The 18013-nt window shown below is 37.2% G+C and overlaps 1 protein-coding gene across 1 annotated transcript in view; it reads right to left on the bottom strand.

The window, feature by feature from the left end:
* Positions 1–16663, bottom strand: part of LOC136838554 (probable phosphoserine aminotransferase) — a 31787-nt gene extending 15124 nt beyond the window's left edge. Inside the window, exons 1-2 of the mRNA XM_067103677.1 lie at positions 16431–16663; positions 5913–6043 (exon numbers count right to left, since the gene is read on the bottom strand). Coding sequence (XP_066959778.1) covers positions 5913–6043; positions 16431–16484 — 185 coding nt within the window. The 5' untranslated portion in view covers positions 16485–16663. The remainder of the gene's footprint in view (positions 1–5912; positions 6044–16430) is intronic.
* Positions 16664–18013: the final 1350 nt, after the last annotated feature.

Here is an 18013-nt window from a genome sequence, read left to right as displayed (position 1 = left end):
GAACTCGAGTTAACCAGTTCTAAATGTACTGAGGTAAGCTTCAAAAACTTCAATGAGAGTATCCATTCTCTTGTTGTTTATAGACCTCCACGGTTACGTGTGTTATAGGACGGAATATAAAATTTAGGCTCAAACGCCAAGCACTGGGACCTATGAGGTCATTCAGTGCTGAAACGGAAATTGACAGTAAAAAAGTTTGAAAGGTGTAACAGGAGGAAAACCTCGCAATTTCACTCTGAATCAATTGTTAGAAGAGTGTGGAAAGTAAGATGGAAGAAAGTGAATATGAACGGAGGTACAGTAAAAGGAATGAAAAGAGTTGCAGCTAGAGGCCAAAGCCACGCTGCAAAGAACAAGATGGAAGTTAATATCAACGGAGGTACAGTAAAAGGAATGAAAGGGGTTGCAGCTAGGGGCCGAAGGCACGCTGCAAAGAAGCTTAAGTCATGCCTACAGGACACGCATGAGGTGCACTGACTGTACTATCCCCCTACGGAGGGTCATACATTTTAGTTTTTGGTGAATATCACTGTATCAGACATTAGTGCTATAGAGAAACGCACCACATCTACCACTGAGAATACTGGTATTCAAAAACTGTGATAAAATAGGTTTTAAGAAATGAATCGAATTCCTTCTCCGCATGTGATCCGGAAAATAAATGAAGATATAAATATTCTTTGCGATCCAGATAATCAGAATGTTCACGATAAGGAGAATAAAAGTAAATGTGTACAGTGTCCGTTAATGGCAAAGTATACAACATTTAAGAATTATCATTTCAGTATTATGGCGAGGCTTTGAAATTAAAAAGGGGAATGAAGAGGCAAAAAAGGTGCATGGGAAGGATGCAGAACAGCAAGGACCCATACTGGATAAGGGGGAAACCCAACATTAAAATCAGAAAGTGCCAGACGCAGTAATGGGTAGTGTAGAGACGTCTTCTTTACCCATTATTACGATCATGTATCGCATCTGTTAACGCAGCAAGAATCTCATGTATATATTTGTATGTAGAACTTCCTGGCCTTTTCGCCAATATATGTTTTATCACTGTATGTACATTATGTCTCTTGTTATTGTTATTTGACTGACTGTTAACAAACAAACTGCTCTCACTCAGCGTGCGGGGTCATGTAGACCTGGGGTCGGGCACCACGTTTCCGTCCGCACGTTGCCATGTACAGTATACCTATGTCCCGGTAATAAATCAATCGGTACCCAGTTCTGTCTTCTTTGACCTCACAATAGGAATAAATTATATATTCAGGAGATTAAAACTTTTTCTTATTAACAATGGTGTTGGTTCAGTCCCTACTACGGCATAAAATCCTCAGGGAAATGGGATGGCTGAACGTTATAACGCTATTATATGAAAGACTACCTATTCTTTCTTATTAAAATCCTTTTATCTTCTGCAGAGCAGTATGAAAAGGTTTTGACCGAGTTGTCACACGCAATCCTATTTAATAATTGCCGGCACAGGTTCCAAATGCTGATCAGCTAGTGGTAAAACGTGACAATAACACTAAGTAGAATCATCAGAACCAAACCCTAATTACACTCGAGTGTGTCTGCCAACCTGGACATGAAACAACAGTTCACTTCTTCTGTTACCATTTGTCAACTCTGGGTGAGAAACTGAATCCGGTAAAGCCATGGCTGGTTTGGTTCTACATAAGACACTAGGGATAATACTTGGGGCATTTTGGCTTCATGACAAAAACAAGATTCTTCCAATCATCCCCAGATTGCTGTTTCTGATTTGTTGGTGGAAACACAATCCAATCACAACGTAAAATGTTATGACTACTTTATTGTCCAGTTTTGTTCGTTCAAAATGCATCTTGTACCAAATTAGTATACCTGCGTTACGCTTTTGGCATTCTTGCCTATTTTAGTTTCACTTTCATATAATTCTCAACACCTCCAAAAATTTCGCTTTAGGCAGACTATTAAAAGAGAAAACTCCCTTTGATGGGTGGCTCTCAAAAGCACATAACCTCAACTTACGTTAAATTCCAATAAATGTGCTTTTTAAATCAAATCATCCTATAGATACGAGTGTGATAAATTTCCACAGAAAAAAAAAAAGTCAAGTTCAAGCAACAAAACTTGCGAACTTCGCCCCTTCCGGGGAGAATGTAAACGCATCAGGGCAAGGTCACGACAAGATAGAAAGAAAACGGGACACAAGGCTTACAAAGAAAACGATATATAATTTATGGGAAACTATACAGTAGAATTTCATGTAATTTGTATTCACTTAAGGAGGTATGGAAAAAAATGTCAAAATATACATATTGAGCATCCATTTCAAACACGCCATGGCATAAACAGACACTAAGAACAGGAAAAAATATTCAATATCAAATGCTAGCAATTTAAGGCCTAAACATAAGTAATTTATATATTAATTTTTCTAGCTACCACTTGACCAAACTAAAGATCATTGTCATATGGTCAATTTTCTTAAAGGAAATGCTAAACAATTAGTCTGCCAACTTGAAACAGACTTCTCAGATTCTGACAGTTCACCAGTCAGCAGACAATCTGATCAAATTTGTCGTTTGCCTCACAAATTTAGGGATTATTTAACTTTTCAGTCTAAATTGTCTATTGCATGAATACCGTGAACATTTCAGATTTATCTATAACACCAACTTTGATGTTGCGCTTCATATCACTATGGAGTAATGTTTATTCTTCTACAAGTGTTGTTACTATGGCCTGGATTAACTGAATAAAGCCTGGAATATGGCCTCATTTTATCAGTTATAAGAAACAATCCATAAAGGCAAAGTGAAATTACTGGACAGCCGTAAAAACTAAGGGAATAGAATCTGAATGCAGAAATGAGTTGCGTAGGAGGTAAATACCGTAAGTTATCTTAATGGATTCTAGTATCTGCAATATTTTGTAAGTAATATGAATTGGTTAACTTAAGTTATAATCCATACTTGTCAGTTGTACTGGTGATAATTTTCTTTCGTTAATGCTTATAAATGTTAGAATTAATTATTTAGTACTTATATAATAAATATTTACGTTTTTATAAATATACTGGCAAATAATCATGGAATCTGCTTCTGTGCATTACAGTTTGCAAGGGCGTTGTGGTCATTATTAAAATTTCAATTTAACAATATTTATTGGAAAGTAAATATAAAAGCATTAAGACAACTGCTAAAATTTTGTGGATTTACTTTCTTAGAAGTTCCAGGGTTGCCATTCGTACGACAATTATCGTACGCGTACGATAATCTGGGCCTTTGTACGATGTACGATAGCACATGAGGTATCGTATGCATCTGTACGATAATTCTGCTCCTCCCAGATAATTCAAAACTCTGTTTCAAGTCGCTTCCGCCAGGAGTGTCCAGGCATTTTTATCATGAAATGCGTTTGTTATTCAGCACATCTCTGTGCAAGTGAGGCATGTAAAGCGCTACCTAGACGTTGCGAAGATCTCGCAAGAGATATTTTCAATCATTTTAGATGTAGCAGCAAAGGGCAAAGCGAATTTGTAGCATTCCAGGAGTTTCTTGACTTGAAACCTAATAAGCTGTTACATCCCCGTCAAACAAGGTGGCTCTCGTTGATTGCGGTTGTCAGTCGTGTATTAGAGCAGTGGGATGCTCTTTTATTGTATTTCAATGATATCTGGCTGTCAGAAAGTTTTATCTACTGAGCTTATATACAACAGCCTTCATAACCCATTCATCAAACTTTATTATCTTTTTCTGGAATGGGTATTACCCAAATTCACTCATTTCAATGCCCTTTTTCAGTCAGACAAAGCTGTAATAACTGTACTGCATGAAAAAACTGATTTTGCTCTGTAAGGAATTGCTTTTCTCATTTATGCAAAGAGAGTACAGTCTGTTGCAAAAACTGATCTCAAGTTGTTGGATCCTTGTAGGCAAGATAAATACCTCAGAGACTCAGCAATGTACCTTGGGATTGGAGTTCGAAGTGAACTTGATAAACTAGATTTACAGGAAAGGAAGCCAGAGGTAGATGATTTTTATAAGCGTTGCAAAGAATGTAAGAGGCAGCATCGCGGTCTTTCGAGCACACGTCTTTGCGCGTCATCCATCGGAGGAAACAAGACAAAAACAAGCGCATCCCGTTTTCTCTCTCTCAAGGAATGCAACTTCTACCATACAATATTTCCGTCTGTTTCTCCCCAACCATTGTTGTCTCGATTTATGTACAATCACCACTACTTGCACTGCCATGCAAGCATTCTAATCATGTACTCATCATGTTCCACCGAATCTTCTGTATCAAACTGTATGTACGTTTCTGTTTGTGAAGACGCCAAACGTCTCGCCATTTCACATATGCTACTGCATCTTATTCATTAATCTGTCTCGAATCTCATGCAATTGGCCATATGTGGAATTTTCTGGCCTTTCCACTGATATATGTTTTACCATTGTACGTTTATTATGTGTCTCACAATCGCCATCTGTTTGTCTGTCGACAAACACAGATGTCCGAAACATTACCTCTGTTTTGCCCTTTCTGTGTGTAGAAACTACTTTGCGGCTCGCACCAGCCAATAACAACTTCGAAGATTCTGTATATTCACGTTACGGGCTGCTCTAGGAGCATGAGCCCGTGCTGGCACAAGGCCAACTAAATCTGAAACAACATGTACATTCAATCAGTAAGGAACCACCAATAAACCAGACAACACCCAGCCAGTATGTCACTCAATCCGATCCTTACGAGAACTCTTGAAAGTAGCTACTTTGGAAATTAGAAAAAGGTACGACTTTGGAGACAAAGTTATTTCTCGACTAAATTGTCTAATTCATGAGAATGCAATTTCCAATTCTTTTAAGGAAGTAACTCCTTCTTTGTCTCCTCTCATTGCTGAAGTACCATTAACTGTGCCTCCTAATGCTAAATTACTAATGCAAAACATTGATGATCAATGGAGGATTCTTCCTGCCTTTAAAACTTCAATCAGTTTCGACAACAGTGTGTCTGTTGACAAGTTGTGGTCAGATATTTTGAGAAGAGAAGAAAATGACTTTCCTGATTTGGCATTTCGTTACTTTGGGATTATTCGCTCTCGGTTCTATCCAAATAAAATTGCCATTGAAGCGCAATACAAAAGATGGAAGATGCAGTGTGATTCCCTTAGAGATGTTCACAACTCGAAGCTATCATTATATCTCTGCATAAAGGAAAGTGTGCGATAATTCTAATTGGCAAACTGTTATCTGCACTATATGCACAGTTATGTATATATATTCTTTTGGTTCTATAATTAGAGACAGACAGAGGCTAATGATCGTAAGTCTGTCTTCATAAGTGTTAATCTTTAAAGGAGAGCTGCAAAATCAACTTATATAGTGGGATTTTTAGACAATTCTGCACCAGGTAAGACAGGCAGCGGGCTATCTTGATATCAATTTGGGAAAGTTTGTGTGTATGGGAGACCCACCTTCTCCCAAATGGCTGACCATAGCCAGTCATAAATCGGTTCTTGTATACTGTATAATTTTGTGCCATTACATAAGCTGTCAGTCTGCATAATGTTAGGCAATCTGCTAATTAAAGAAAAAACATGCAATAGGTAATTCAGGCATCTATAAATACCAACAGGTGTGGATGACCAAAGTCACTCAATTCCTGTATTAGCACTGCAATAAAATTGCGTCATTTATCCGCGTCAAATGCTAATGTACCTCTTGATATAAAAAATAAATATGTGCAGTATACCGACATACCTCGTCTATACATAAATAGCTTAAAATGAATACGGGTTAATGCAATGTGTGCTGCAACCCGTTGGGGGTAATTCTGTATCAGGTATGCATCTTTACTGACTTTGGTCCCCTCATGAAATGACAAGGGGACGTCCAAGAAAGCAATGTATTATAGTATCTACTTACAATAATTCCCGCACGACTCTTTCGAGACCATCCAGAATATCGGTAAAGTCCTTGGATCGATGGGAAAGTTCCATAACGCTGACATGGGAGTTCTTGTGACAGACCAACTCCTTTTGCAAATGCAAGAGCACCTGTTGAGATGGAAAAAAAAACATGGAATGAATAACAACACTCACTGTGGCGTTTCGTTTAAAATGTTACCTGGCTACAAGTCTTCTGATTGGAATAATCCTGCATCGGACAAACAGTTTATGCAGTATTTTTTCTTATACAAATCGAGATGATAAATTTGGCGTACCTGATCAGACGTTAACAGAGGCTTATGGGCTGTTAGGCAGACAGTCTGTGCCTTCGTTTCTCTTGTAACTACCTCAAAGTTGTTTATAATCTTTCAATTTCAACATAACTTAAGCGTCCCATGTGTCTTGGGCTAGCTCTTTTATTACATCGGTGTCCGATGTTATAAGACAGCTCTCTCTCTCTCTCTCTCTCTCTCTCTCTCTCTCTCTCTCTCTCTCATACGAATGTACATCTGTCGCTTAAATGAAAATGATAAGCAATTAAGAGTGTGTGAATCTTACGAAAAGCAACGTGTGTGCCGAAGACACGCCGCAATTGACGTCTGAAAGCAAGCAATACACCTATGACCAAGGTCCTTTGAATATATCAGAGTATATTTAAAGGGCCTTGTCTATAACGTCACTGCAATTACTGAAGTTGGCTGTAGCGTGAAAGCGCTTTCCTCCCTGTAACCTAAGCGAAGTCTTGTCGGCTAAAGCAGCGCAGGAAGCTATTGCTGACTTGTAAAGATTAATCTGCAGGCGTTATCAACAGCAAAATTGCTGTTTAGTCTTTCCCCACCGGACTTTGAGTGCTAAACTTTAAACTGAAGACCGTAGGTAATTTCTCTCTCTCTCTCTCTCAACACACACACACATACTATATATATATATATATATATATATATATATATATATATATATATATATATACATATATATGTACATACATATTATATTATATATATATATATTATATATATATATATTATATATATATATATATATATATTATATATATATCTTCTTCTTCTTTTTCTTTTAACGTGCTTTTATTCCCATTTTTGTATGGGGTAAGCACGATGCCTTCTTTGAAGGACTTTTGATTTGGCTTTGGGTAGACCTGTGGTCTCGATCGGCTGCCCTGCCTGACATCGCTTTAGACCCCGGTACGTATGTTTCATGTATCATACCAGACCCAACGCCCTTTCTCCCCAGCAGCGAGAAGTTATTGCGCGGGTATGGCGAGAGTTCGAGACGTGTGAGATGTTTGTTATGTTTTTAGAAGGTGTTGTAGTGGCTTTGTTTTGTGTGTGTATTTAGTCTGTAACATCCATTTGCTTTTCAAGCAAACCTATCCGTTGATTACATATATAATCCCGGGATGTCTACACGGATAGCAAAGTGTCTGCCTCTCTGATCAGCCGGCTTGCGGGATTGAACCCGCGCCACAGACCTCTACGAAGTCCGAAGCTGCTGCTGTAACCGACTGAGCCATCGAGGCTCATATATATATATATATATATATATATATATATATATATATATATATATATATATATATATATATGTGCACATACAAACCCACTATACCATATATACGATATAAAGAATGCATATATATATATATATATATATATATATATATATATATATATATATATATATATGTACACATACAAACCCACTATACCATATACGATATAAAGAATGCGTTCTACTACAGTATTTGTACAATTACAGATCAAAATGACAACTGCCTTCCAGCAACGGGACGTGAAGCCAAAGTTGACCAAGTTTTGTGAAAGATCAAGTTCGTACAGTATACAAAAAATACTCGAGACTTCCATAGCTTGACTGTGATTTGTACCCTTTGTGTAAGAAAAAAATATCAGAAATTACTCTGGAACACTTCTGAAAAATCTTTCAAAGCATTGTATAGAGAGAGAGAGAGAGAGAGAGAGAGAGAGAGAGAGAGAGAGAGAGAGAGAGAGAGAGAGAGAGAGAGAGAGAGAGAGAGAGTGTACCTCTCAAGACTCGCGTTTTGTTCCATTCCAGTGTTATTTGAGAAATGCCAGAGAGATGTACATGTGACATCTCGCTACGGAGTGTTTGAAGACACAATACTTACTGAGACGACTAGAACATTCTTTTGCGTGGTGAAAATTACTAATTTCGCCTGAAGAAGAAAGTCAACAGCACCCTATACGACTAAGGCCTAATCCTATGGGATTTTTCCACTTTAGGTTGAAAATGATTATTGTTTTCAGGACCAGTGACCTTTAATATTTTATTTTCTCCTGCAACACATTTCGATTCACTGGAAAAACTTCAAGACTTTACATTTAATACCGTGTACTCAAACCCCACCCCTCCTCTACCCTTAACACTTTGTAACTACAAAATACAGAGTGGAGAGCACGATACAGACCTATTTCAAAGGCACACTACGGTAGTAAACATTGTGATTCATGTTTACTTCAAGAGAAAAGGCTCATATGGTAGTCACGAGAAACCAAGGGATTCTACGACCCTTCTTTGTCACTAGTATACCTTGGGGCACTGTGTAAACGCTGCTTACTACCATATATATATATATATATATATATATATATATATATATATATATATATATATATATATATATACTTTATATATATATATATATATATATATATATATATATATATATATATATATATATATATATATATATATATATGAGAGAGAGAGAGAGAGAGAGAGGGAGAGAGATTACGTTCCCTTAACATAAATTTTGATGGAATGTTGGACACTCTCTCTCTCAGCCGCCTGGCTTCTAGAGCGTAGTAGGTACGTAACTCACAGCTTAGAGCAAAGTAATTCATGTAAAACCGTCGAGAACATGAATAGTTTTAAATATTCTCCATGGAAACCTATAATCTCCCTATCCGTCAACGTACAAACGCAACATAACTTGAATTCCCAAAACTGGTCTTCCCTAATCATGCTACAAAAGCCACGACATTGTCTGGTGAGTAAGCATATTCTACAGTAGTCTTACAACTGCATTTCTCTCCTTAAAATAAGCAGTCTCCGTTGATGTCTAGCTCTCTATCTCCCTCTCTCGTGTCGTACTAAAAGTCTGCGAGTAACTGTTGCCATGCGTCTGGGGAGAAAGCTTAAGGTCGCTGATTACCCCAGGGTCACCCACACACAACCGGCATAGTGCTCTCTCGTCGTACCTATTCACTCAGGCCACGTGTGACTCACGTGGGAAGCTAGATTTTCACTGCTTGTGCGGGTGGGTGCGCGCGCGCGCCCACGATCACTCCACATACGATGGTAACTTTGGAATCAAACGCTGATGTTGCTCATGCACATTTTAGTTCATCAAATAAAGAACGGTTAATTCTGTTTGAGGGCTGCGGCAGGTCAGACAAAGCTAAACTTATTTTCCTCCTTAACTTCACTCTTTTATTCACTTGTTCTCAATGCTTCTGTGAAATTATGCACTGCATAATTTAACAAACTCCAGCAGCCTTGAAATGCATATCGCGAATGAAAATCGCAATTCTTGGTTTATATGCACACACAAACATATATATAAATATATACAGTATATATATCATATGTACCATATATCTATACATATTCCTACTCAAGAGACTCTGCACTTGATAGCAGTTCCCATATATATATATATATATATATATATATATATATATATATATATATATATATATATATATATATATATATATATATACATATATTATATATATATATATATATATATATATTATAAATATCATATTATCTGTTCGACCTCTCTTCCTTCTTTTAATCAAAGTATCAAAAGCTTTCTCTTTGTTAAAGTAAGAGGGAATACCATGTAGGAAGAAGTAAGCGAGCAGGAGTTGTTTTGAATAAATCCCAACCATCAAAGGGGTAGGAATTTTAGTTTAGAGGGATATTAGACAGAATAGGTTTTGCTATAAACCTTAGATAGACTGTCCCTTAATTAAGCTCACTTTTCTATGACCTTTGTACTGGCGAGTTTTTTTTTGTCATTTTTCAGATACTACTACGCCAACGCCAAGGCGGTTTTGGGGGAAGGAGTTTAAAACAAACACCCAAGTCCCTGACCCAGCTTCGACAGTCTTAAAGCAGCCTTCGTAGAGGCAAGAGGTATATCGGGCGTTTCTCATAGCCCGCTTTGTTTTCTCCTTTTGTCGAACAGCCGGGGAAATTGCCATTTCAAAGGACCCAGGGCTTTTGATGCACGTGATCACTGCATTGTCTATTCCAGCGGTAAGGCTGAATGTGACAATTACTCCCAGTTCTCTTTCCCTTCAACTTAAACTCTCATTTTTCGTGTTTCAAGTTTTGTTCTCTTAAACAGTCACTGACTAAGGAAAATCCTAGTAAAACCATATCCCATTTATGAAGTTAAATATATGAAGCACAATTATTGTTGCCTAGTGGAATTGCATAAGTTATCCTCCATGGTGTTAAAGTAATATTCTTGATCTAAGATTCATCCCTTGCAATTAATTAATGATAGAGTTTCTGTAGTACAGGAGTGTTATCTGGATATTGTATCTTCCAGAACTGTACACGCCTTGGACCTGGCCATCCTCTTGTTTGGAGAAGAATTAGCATCCTTGGTGCCAAGAGCCCTAATTCACGCGATTGCAGTAATTTGCCTGATAGAAGCGTCACAAGAGGCCCCAAGCCATTGCATTATTCACCCTTTATGTTGAAATATTTCATGTCCAAAGTGGGACGAAGTCAGGGCTGTTGTTAGCTCCCGTAAGAAATCAGTTCCCACTTCATTTTACGTTGCTGAAACTGGTTGTTTGAGTAATGTTGCTGATTTAATTCATGTGTTCCAGAATAAATCTCTATATTCAGCAACTCTAGTCTCAACTGGCGACCCGATCTAATTATGCTGATTACCTGTCATTTTTTCAGGTAATTTCTAGCCTTAATTGACAGGATTAAGTGGGTCTTGCGTAAAGCAAGGCTATGCATATCCAAGATATTACCAATTAATTAGCCAAATAATCCACGCAATAATATAGATATATATAGGTGTATATATAGTATATACTGTATATTATATATATATATATACAGTATATTATATACAATATATATGTAATATATATATATATATATATATATATATATATATATATATATATATATTATATATATATACATATACATATATATAAACAACGCTATCAAATGCAGCGTCTCTTTGTAGGAATTTTGTAGAATATTAAAAAGACAAATCGAACAATGGGCGGGCTGAATAAAATTTGGAACTCAAACAGACCAAAACTGCATGCAAACGTCAGAGTGCACCTGAGTCTCGCCCGATCTGCATTGCTATACAGACATGAATCACGGCGTGGCGATGAAGCCATAACTTAAATATACTGTCCATATGAAAGTAAAATTTTAATTAGAATGTTAGTAGTCTTATGGGCTGACAGAATAAGATGTGATAACTAAGGGAAGTCATGGAAGTTTCAAACGTAGATGAGATAACGACAAAACTGACAGGTGGCTTGGATATGTCCTCCGCACAACCCCCTGGGAGAACAGAACGTGATATTTGTAGACCTACCTCGATGAGAACCATGAAAAGGGAGGTTGGAAACAAACACACACACACACACATATATACATAAAAACTATCACTTACACAATTATCTGTGCATTAATGCAATTACTGGCAGGACCTCAATGAAACTGGGATACTGTTAGTCCTGGAAAGCTTGTAACTGTTATTGAATATCTCCGCTAGATGCCATCGAGTTTTAATGAGGTCCTGCCATTAATTAATATATATATATATATATATATATATATATATATATATATATATACACACATACATATATATACTGTATAGGTCTATTGTTAAAAATCGTCGGTGAAAGAACCTGGGGAAGGACAGAGAGATGCCGGCTTGTTGGAACAAATCATACTTTCCCGTATCTGTTTACCCGAGCAAGGAATTAAGCTGTTGCAAGTCCTCTTTTCATCATACACACATCTTTCCTAAGCCACTCAAAAGCTGGGAGTGTTCTCTTGCACGAATGGTATTAGCACAAAGCAAGAGAGATTTCGTCCACTTCGGTTCATCCTAATTTCACTCTGTTGAGTTACGTAACTGTTTTCGTCATCCTCTTACGTCATCGCAGATCGCGTTGCACTAATAGGTCAACTGCTGGTCTAACGGTGACTGGGTCGAGCAATTCACTGTGAGAAATTTCGCGCCCCATCAGGACCGACAGCTTCATGGTATAGATCCCGCCGGTATTTACAAGTAACTATTAACTAGTGGATATTACTCCACTGCATACAGAGAACTGTAAGGGCATTTGCAGAGCACACCAAGAAAACAGAGCATGAAAGCAGAAATGCACCTCACAGAAGAAATAAGGAACTGCAAAGAAGAAAAAATGAAAAATCACATCAAAAGCAGAGAGAGAGAGAGAGAGAGAGAATCATCCACTGGTCTTTCGGAAAGACTGGTAAAAAAAATAAGGATGACGTGATTAATACATAGGCCTATGCATTCCGAGATCAGCACATTTTGGGAATCACTTACTTAACACCGTATAATAATACTCACTGTCATCCTAAAAAAAGGTTGTTCGATTTGTATATTGCAGTACGTGGGCTACCAAGTGGGTTTAACTGTCTAGGTTGTAACATCGGATCCTGCTGCAAAATTTAGATATAAATACAACGAGCAAAGACCTATGTGATAAATAACCAGGAGTCCCGACGTGATTAAAATGGGCAAGACCTTTGAAAGCACAGTTTAATGATCCTATCGGTAAGTATTATTTGCTTAAACTTGCCTGACGGGATACTTGGTTCAAACTAATCGCAATGCATTATATTACGCCTGAGCAGTTACCATTAGCTTCAACAGAAGTGGAGCATCCTATAGCCATATGATGATACCCAATCATCAAATCTTAAGTCTGCATATTTTCAAACACTTATGACAGAGTTTCGCTATTTGAGAAGCTATCTTTGAATAGTTGCCATCAAATGGCTTTTACGAGCGTAATTACTGAAATCAGAAAAACTGCAAGAATTTAAAAGGTATTGTGGACAGGTCACTGTCAGCGACACAGATGGCATTTAGAATAGGCGAGTAGGTATTTGGCATAATGGGGGAGAGGGTACAGAAGAACAGTATCGGAAGTTTGGGGACCAGCGTTAAATAACTGTGTACCTTTGAAAGATTAATCGTGAATGCCGTTAATTCTGTAGCATTTAAAAAGACACTGGGGCGGTAACAAGAATAATATATGGAATATACATGGACCCGTTCCCAGAGGGCTTGGTCCACGGGTGAACTAATGAACAGAACAAGACTATCTTGACTCCTTTATTCATGAGACAAGAAGGTTAATCACTATCCTAATCAAAGCCTTAGACCCAAATTAAGAAACAAATGGATTGACTTCTTTGATGCACAATTTTTCATATTTCCTTACTTCTGTTTTCAATAATTCTTCAAAGTTCTGGATAAGTATACAGAGTCGTGGTGTATTTTCCATTTATTGCTACGGTCCCGTTTCGTCCAATCTAAGGCTTTTTCGAGCAAGAACTAATATATACAGGCGTCCTCCGCTCTATTTATATCGGCTGGATTGGATTAGTGGGGGGTTGGGGTTGCCATATTTCTTGGTTACAATTTTGGTTTACAATTTACAATGAGGTGGTTAGTTGTTTACACAATATTTACATATGTTATTACATGGTGAAATTATGCTACAGTATTGGCTCTACATTCTATTTCTACATCTTATTTCCCTAATAAAATCATTGGTTACTTCGTGTGTGGTGTTCTGGCATGGCTCCGCTCTGCTTTGTTGAGAAATAAGTAAGTTTTTTGACCAATACTACAAACAACACAACACCACACACCAACACAATGAGAAGACAGGCCAACAGATAACGATATACTACCAAACTAACTTCAACAACGAACATAACAACAACAGCAACATCATTAAGAAGATTATTACAAAGAATGTTAAGCCACGAGCCCCCTATACTGACATAAACATACGGGTGTACTGCAAACCAAATCTACTTGCACCACCTGCAATGAAAAATAGCACATCTAAGGAGATGACTACCAATGTGGTTTATGAAGTCACTTGCCCCGTGGAGGAATGCAGTCCTTACTGAGAAAACTACATCGGCAGAACATCTACGACTCTCAGACGAAGACTACTTGCCCACAGAAACACAGGGGCCATCTTCCAACATTACACAGACAAACACGACAAGAAACCATCATTACATGACTTGACAAACACTAAAATAAAATACAGATGCAATTCATAACGGGACATAATAATAACAGAAGCAATTTTTAAAGCCACAAGCAAACCAAGTTTAAATACGCAAACAGAAAATGACTGTTCATTGCCGTCTGCTCGACAGAGAAGAGGGGTCCAAGGGCAAGGTCAACAGAGCACAGCGGAGGCATGCCAGACCACCACACACGAAGAAATCAATAATTTTATTAGGGGTATAAGATGTAGAAATGGAATGTAGCACCAATACTGTAGCATAGTTTTACCATGTAATAACATATGGAAATGTTATGTAAACAACTAACCACCTCATTGTGAACTGTAAACCAAAATTGTAACCAAGTAGTATGGCAACACCCACCCCCCGCCTCGAATCCAATCCTGCCGGTGAAAATAGAGCGGAGGACCCTGTAAGTGTTAGTTCTTGCTTGAAAAAGCCTTAGATTAGGAGAAACGGGACCGTAGCAATAAATGGAAAATACACCACGACTCTGTACACTTATCCAAAACTTTGAAGAATGATTGAAGACAGAAGTAAGGAAATATGAAAAAAGTGTGCATCAAAGTCAATGCCACAAAGGCGATTGCCTACAACAAAAATTGTGAGAGAAACTCTGCCCGAAAAAAAAAATATATATAATATATATATATGTATACATTATGACATTTCGCCACTTATATCTTTGTGTTTTATCTTCCACAAACCTGCAGTCATATCAAGTAGGCCTGGCTCAGCCACCTCTTTTGACGCCCATATGAACCCTGCTGACATTATACCGTACTATTTTCTCCGGGGTTTTGCAAAGGACACGTCCAAGCCACCACCTTTTCCTTTTCATCATAATTTCATCTACTTTTGGCACTTCCGTAATTTCCCTTAAGTAACCATTTCTATCTCTATCCTGCCATCTGGCTCCTTATCATCTTATAGCTTTATTTTTACACCGACAAAGACTGTTGGACATTATTTCATTGTCATGCCATGATTCATGTCCGTATCGCAATACCGATCGAATTAGACATGTATAATCTTACGTTTATATGCAATTTCTGTCTATTTAATATCCAAAACCAATCCAGACTGGCCATTATTTGATTTGCCCCTTTTAGTTTCTCTCTCTCTCTCTCTCTCTCTCTCTCTCCATACACACGCATATTCTATATATATATATATATATATATATATATATATATATATATATATATATATATATATATATATATATATATATATATATATATATAATATATATATATATTACATATTACATATATCTATATTTATACAAGCATGGGTATATATATATATATATATATATATATATATATATATATATATACATACAAGTTCTTATATATATGCATAAATATATACACACAAATGGAATTCGTTTACTAACATTCTCAGTATTAAAGTTATAAAATAATCCATCTTACACTAATTCACAACCAATTTTAATAGTATACCAAATGGTCAATGACCAGAATGAAGGGACATATCGTGTGTCTGCGTTACTTCGTTTTACTGGTCGTAAGGCAGTTTCACGGATTGGTTACTAAAATTCATGAACCGGGTTCAGTTTAAGTGATACCTTACTGTTTTTACAATTAGTCGCCATTGCTTGTTCATGTATGTTCTGCAAGCACACATCACATCAACAAAGAAATATAACAATGAAATAAACAGAGAGAGAGAGAGAGAGGTTTTAACCTTGTTTTAACCCTCCAATGTTGTTCAACTTGAAATCCAACGCTTTACACTTTATTAAATCACTCGGCGTTTGGAATATCTAGACAACCCTCACGACAGTGTATATACTGTGTGTATATATATATATATATATATATATATATATATATATATATATATATATATATATATATATATATATATATATATATATATTTATATATATGATGTCATCACTTTAGGAATGTCCACATTATTTCCTTGCTAAAACACTGATGGTACCTGTCCCAGTTCAACTGGTTTTATGACATATAGCTGCCTGGTTTCACTATAGACTCAATGCAAGAGCGTAAGTCTACCACCCCTACCCTTTAAACGTCAAGAACATTTCCCTAGAACAGTTTGGGCGAAAGTACTGGCTTACCTCGTCTGGTATTTTTGCAGGGCCGGGTGAAAAATAAGTTATTTTTCCTTCCATCGTGATTTTATGCACGACGTTAGTCTTTAGCAGGTATTTTCTTGGATGTACACAATCTAGCAGTACCTCAGCGAGCTGACGACTGATGACTACTTCTGAACCGGCGAACAGTCAAAGTCTGTCTGGGTGTAACCAGGGTGTTCGTTGGTAACCGGGATCCAGCATGCCAGATTGCCATCAGAAAATTTGTGCTCGTTGAAATAGTCGTGAAATTTAGCGTGGCTTTTCTTGATAGAGAAAAAGGCTGTTTTAATACCAGTATTCTCCTGTTATCACAGGTGATAAATATCTAAATAATATGCAACAAGCGACTATGACTCTTCAGATGTTAGTTATTCACGTGTCATGATACTGTTGTTTGTAAGTTGATGTTTGTCGACGTAGAACGAAACATTGTGGGAATACTGCTCTTATCACAAACGTTGCCAGGTCGTCATAAATTTCCGTGTTGATGTTAAAAATAGAATGTATACTATAAATAGGATCTTGCAGTTTTCTCTACTTCTCTTTGTGTCAAAAGTAATTTGATTGCAAAAGAAGCCGGAGTTACATTTGATAGTCACGTCTTGAACATTACAAGTGGGAATGGCTGTTGCCATCTCACGTTCCCCAAGTTGCTTTCGGAGACTCGTCTCACCCGCTTAACCGGTGATATCAAAGATGCTTAGAATTACTTCTGAGAAACTAATGAAATAAGAGGTGCTTGGACAATGAACTCAACTAGGCAGTCAAAAATGGTATCTTACGCAAGTTTAATCATTCGTTTACTTTAAATTTTAGTCACGCTGCTTAAAGCTACACTTGATTGACTTCCTGGAATTCAGACTTGCAAACCATCTGTCAAAAGTAATGGAATGAAAGAACATAAATGCATATTAGTTTGCGTATACGAACAAAGTCATGCATTGTGGATGTCATTTACGCTTGTTATATTCTATTGGATATGCCGCTCTTCGTCACATTACAAAAAGACAACTAATATATGCCATTCTGTAAAGCGCAAACCAGTTAAAACCAGCGATTACTGCAACAACACTCGGCCATTGAAATTCCGTGTTTAATTTTAGTCTTATCTCTCTCTCTCTCTCTCTCAGTGTTGGTAAGTAGTTAATTAGTAAAACTAAAATGCATTAATGGTTCCTTAATCTTAGTCGCATGGCATTACAAGAAAACAAAGCAACTGCTAAAGACAGCTGAAGGAATATGACTTAATGTCTTCATTCCTCTTCTACAATCTTTTTTCCTTAGACCAATTAAAGAAGACCTGCGTTAGTTGCTGGTACGGTACCAATTTTATGCTATTATTCATACATGTGCCCTTCTTTCTTTGCCTTTTGCCAATCTATTGGGGAACCTGCTGGCTTGCTCTCTCTCTTTCTTTTTCTCAGATTTTCTAAATGTGCAGAATTTCCATTCACAAGTAACGGCATGTAACTGTCTCAAAAAGACCAGGAAGGATACTGACCAAACAAAGGCATATTCCAGGTAAGATTAATAGTAGTGATTGACTTAGTGGCTCAGGTGAAGTA

The sequence above is a fragment of the Macrobrachium rosenbergii genome, chromosome 5 (assembly GCF_040412425.1).
Source record: "Macrobrachium rosenbergii isolate ZJJX-2024 chromosome 5, ASM4041242v1, whole genome shotgun sequence".
NCBI lineage: Eukaryota > Metazoa > Arthropoda > Malacostraca > Decapoda > Palaemonidae > Macrobrachium > Macrobrachium rosenbergii.
Note: the sequence above shows the minus strand (reverse complement) of the source record. Positions and strands in the feature narration are given on the sequence as shown.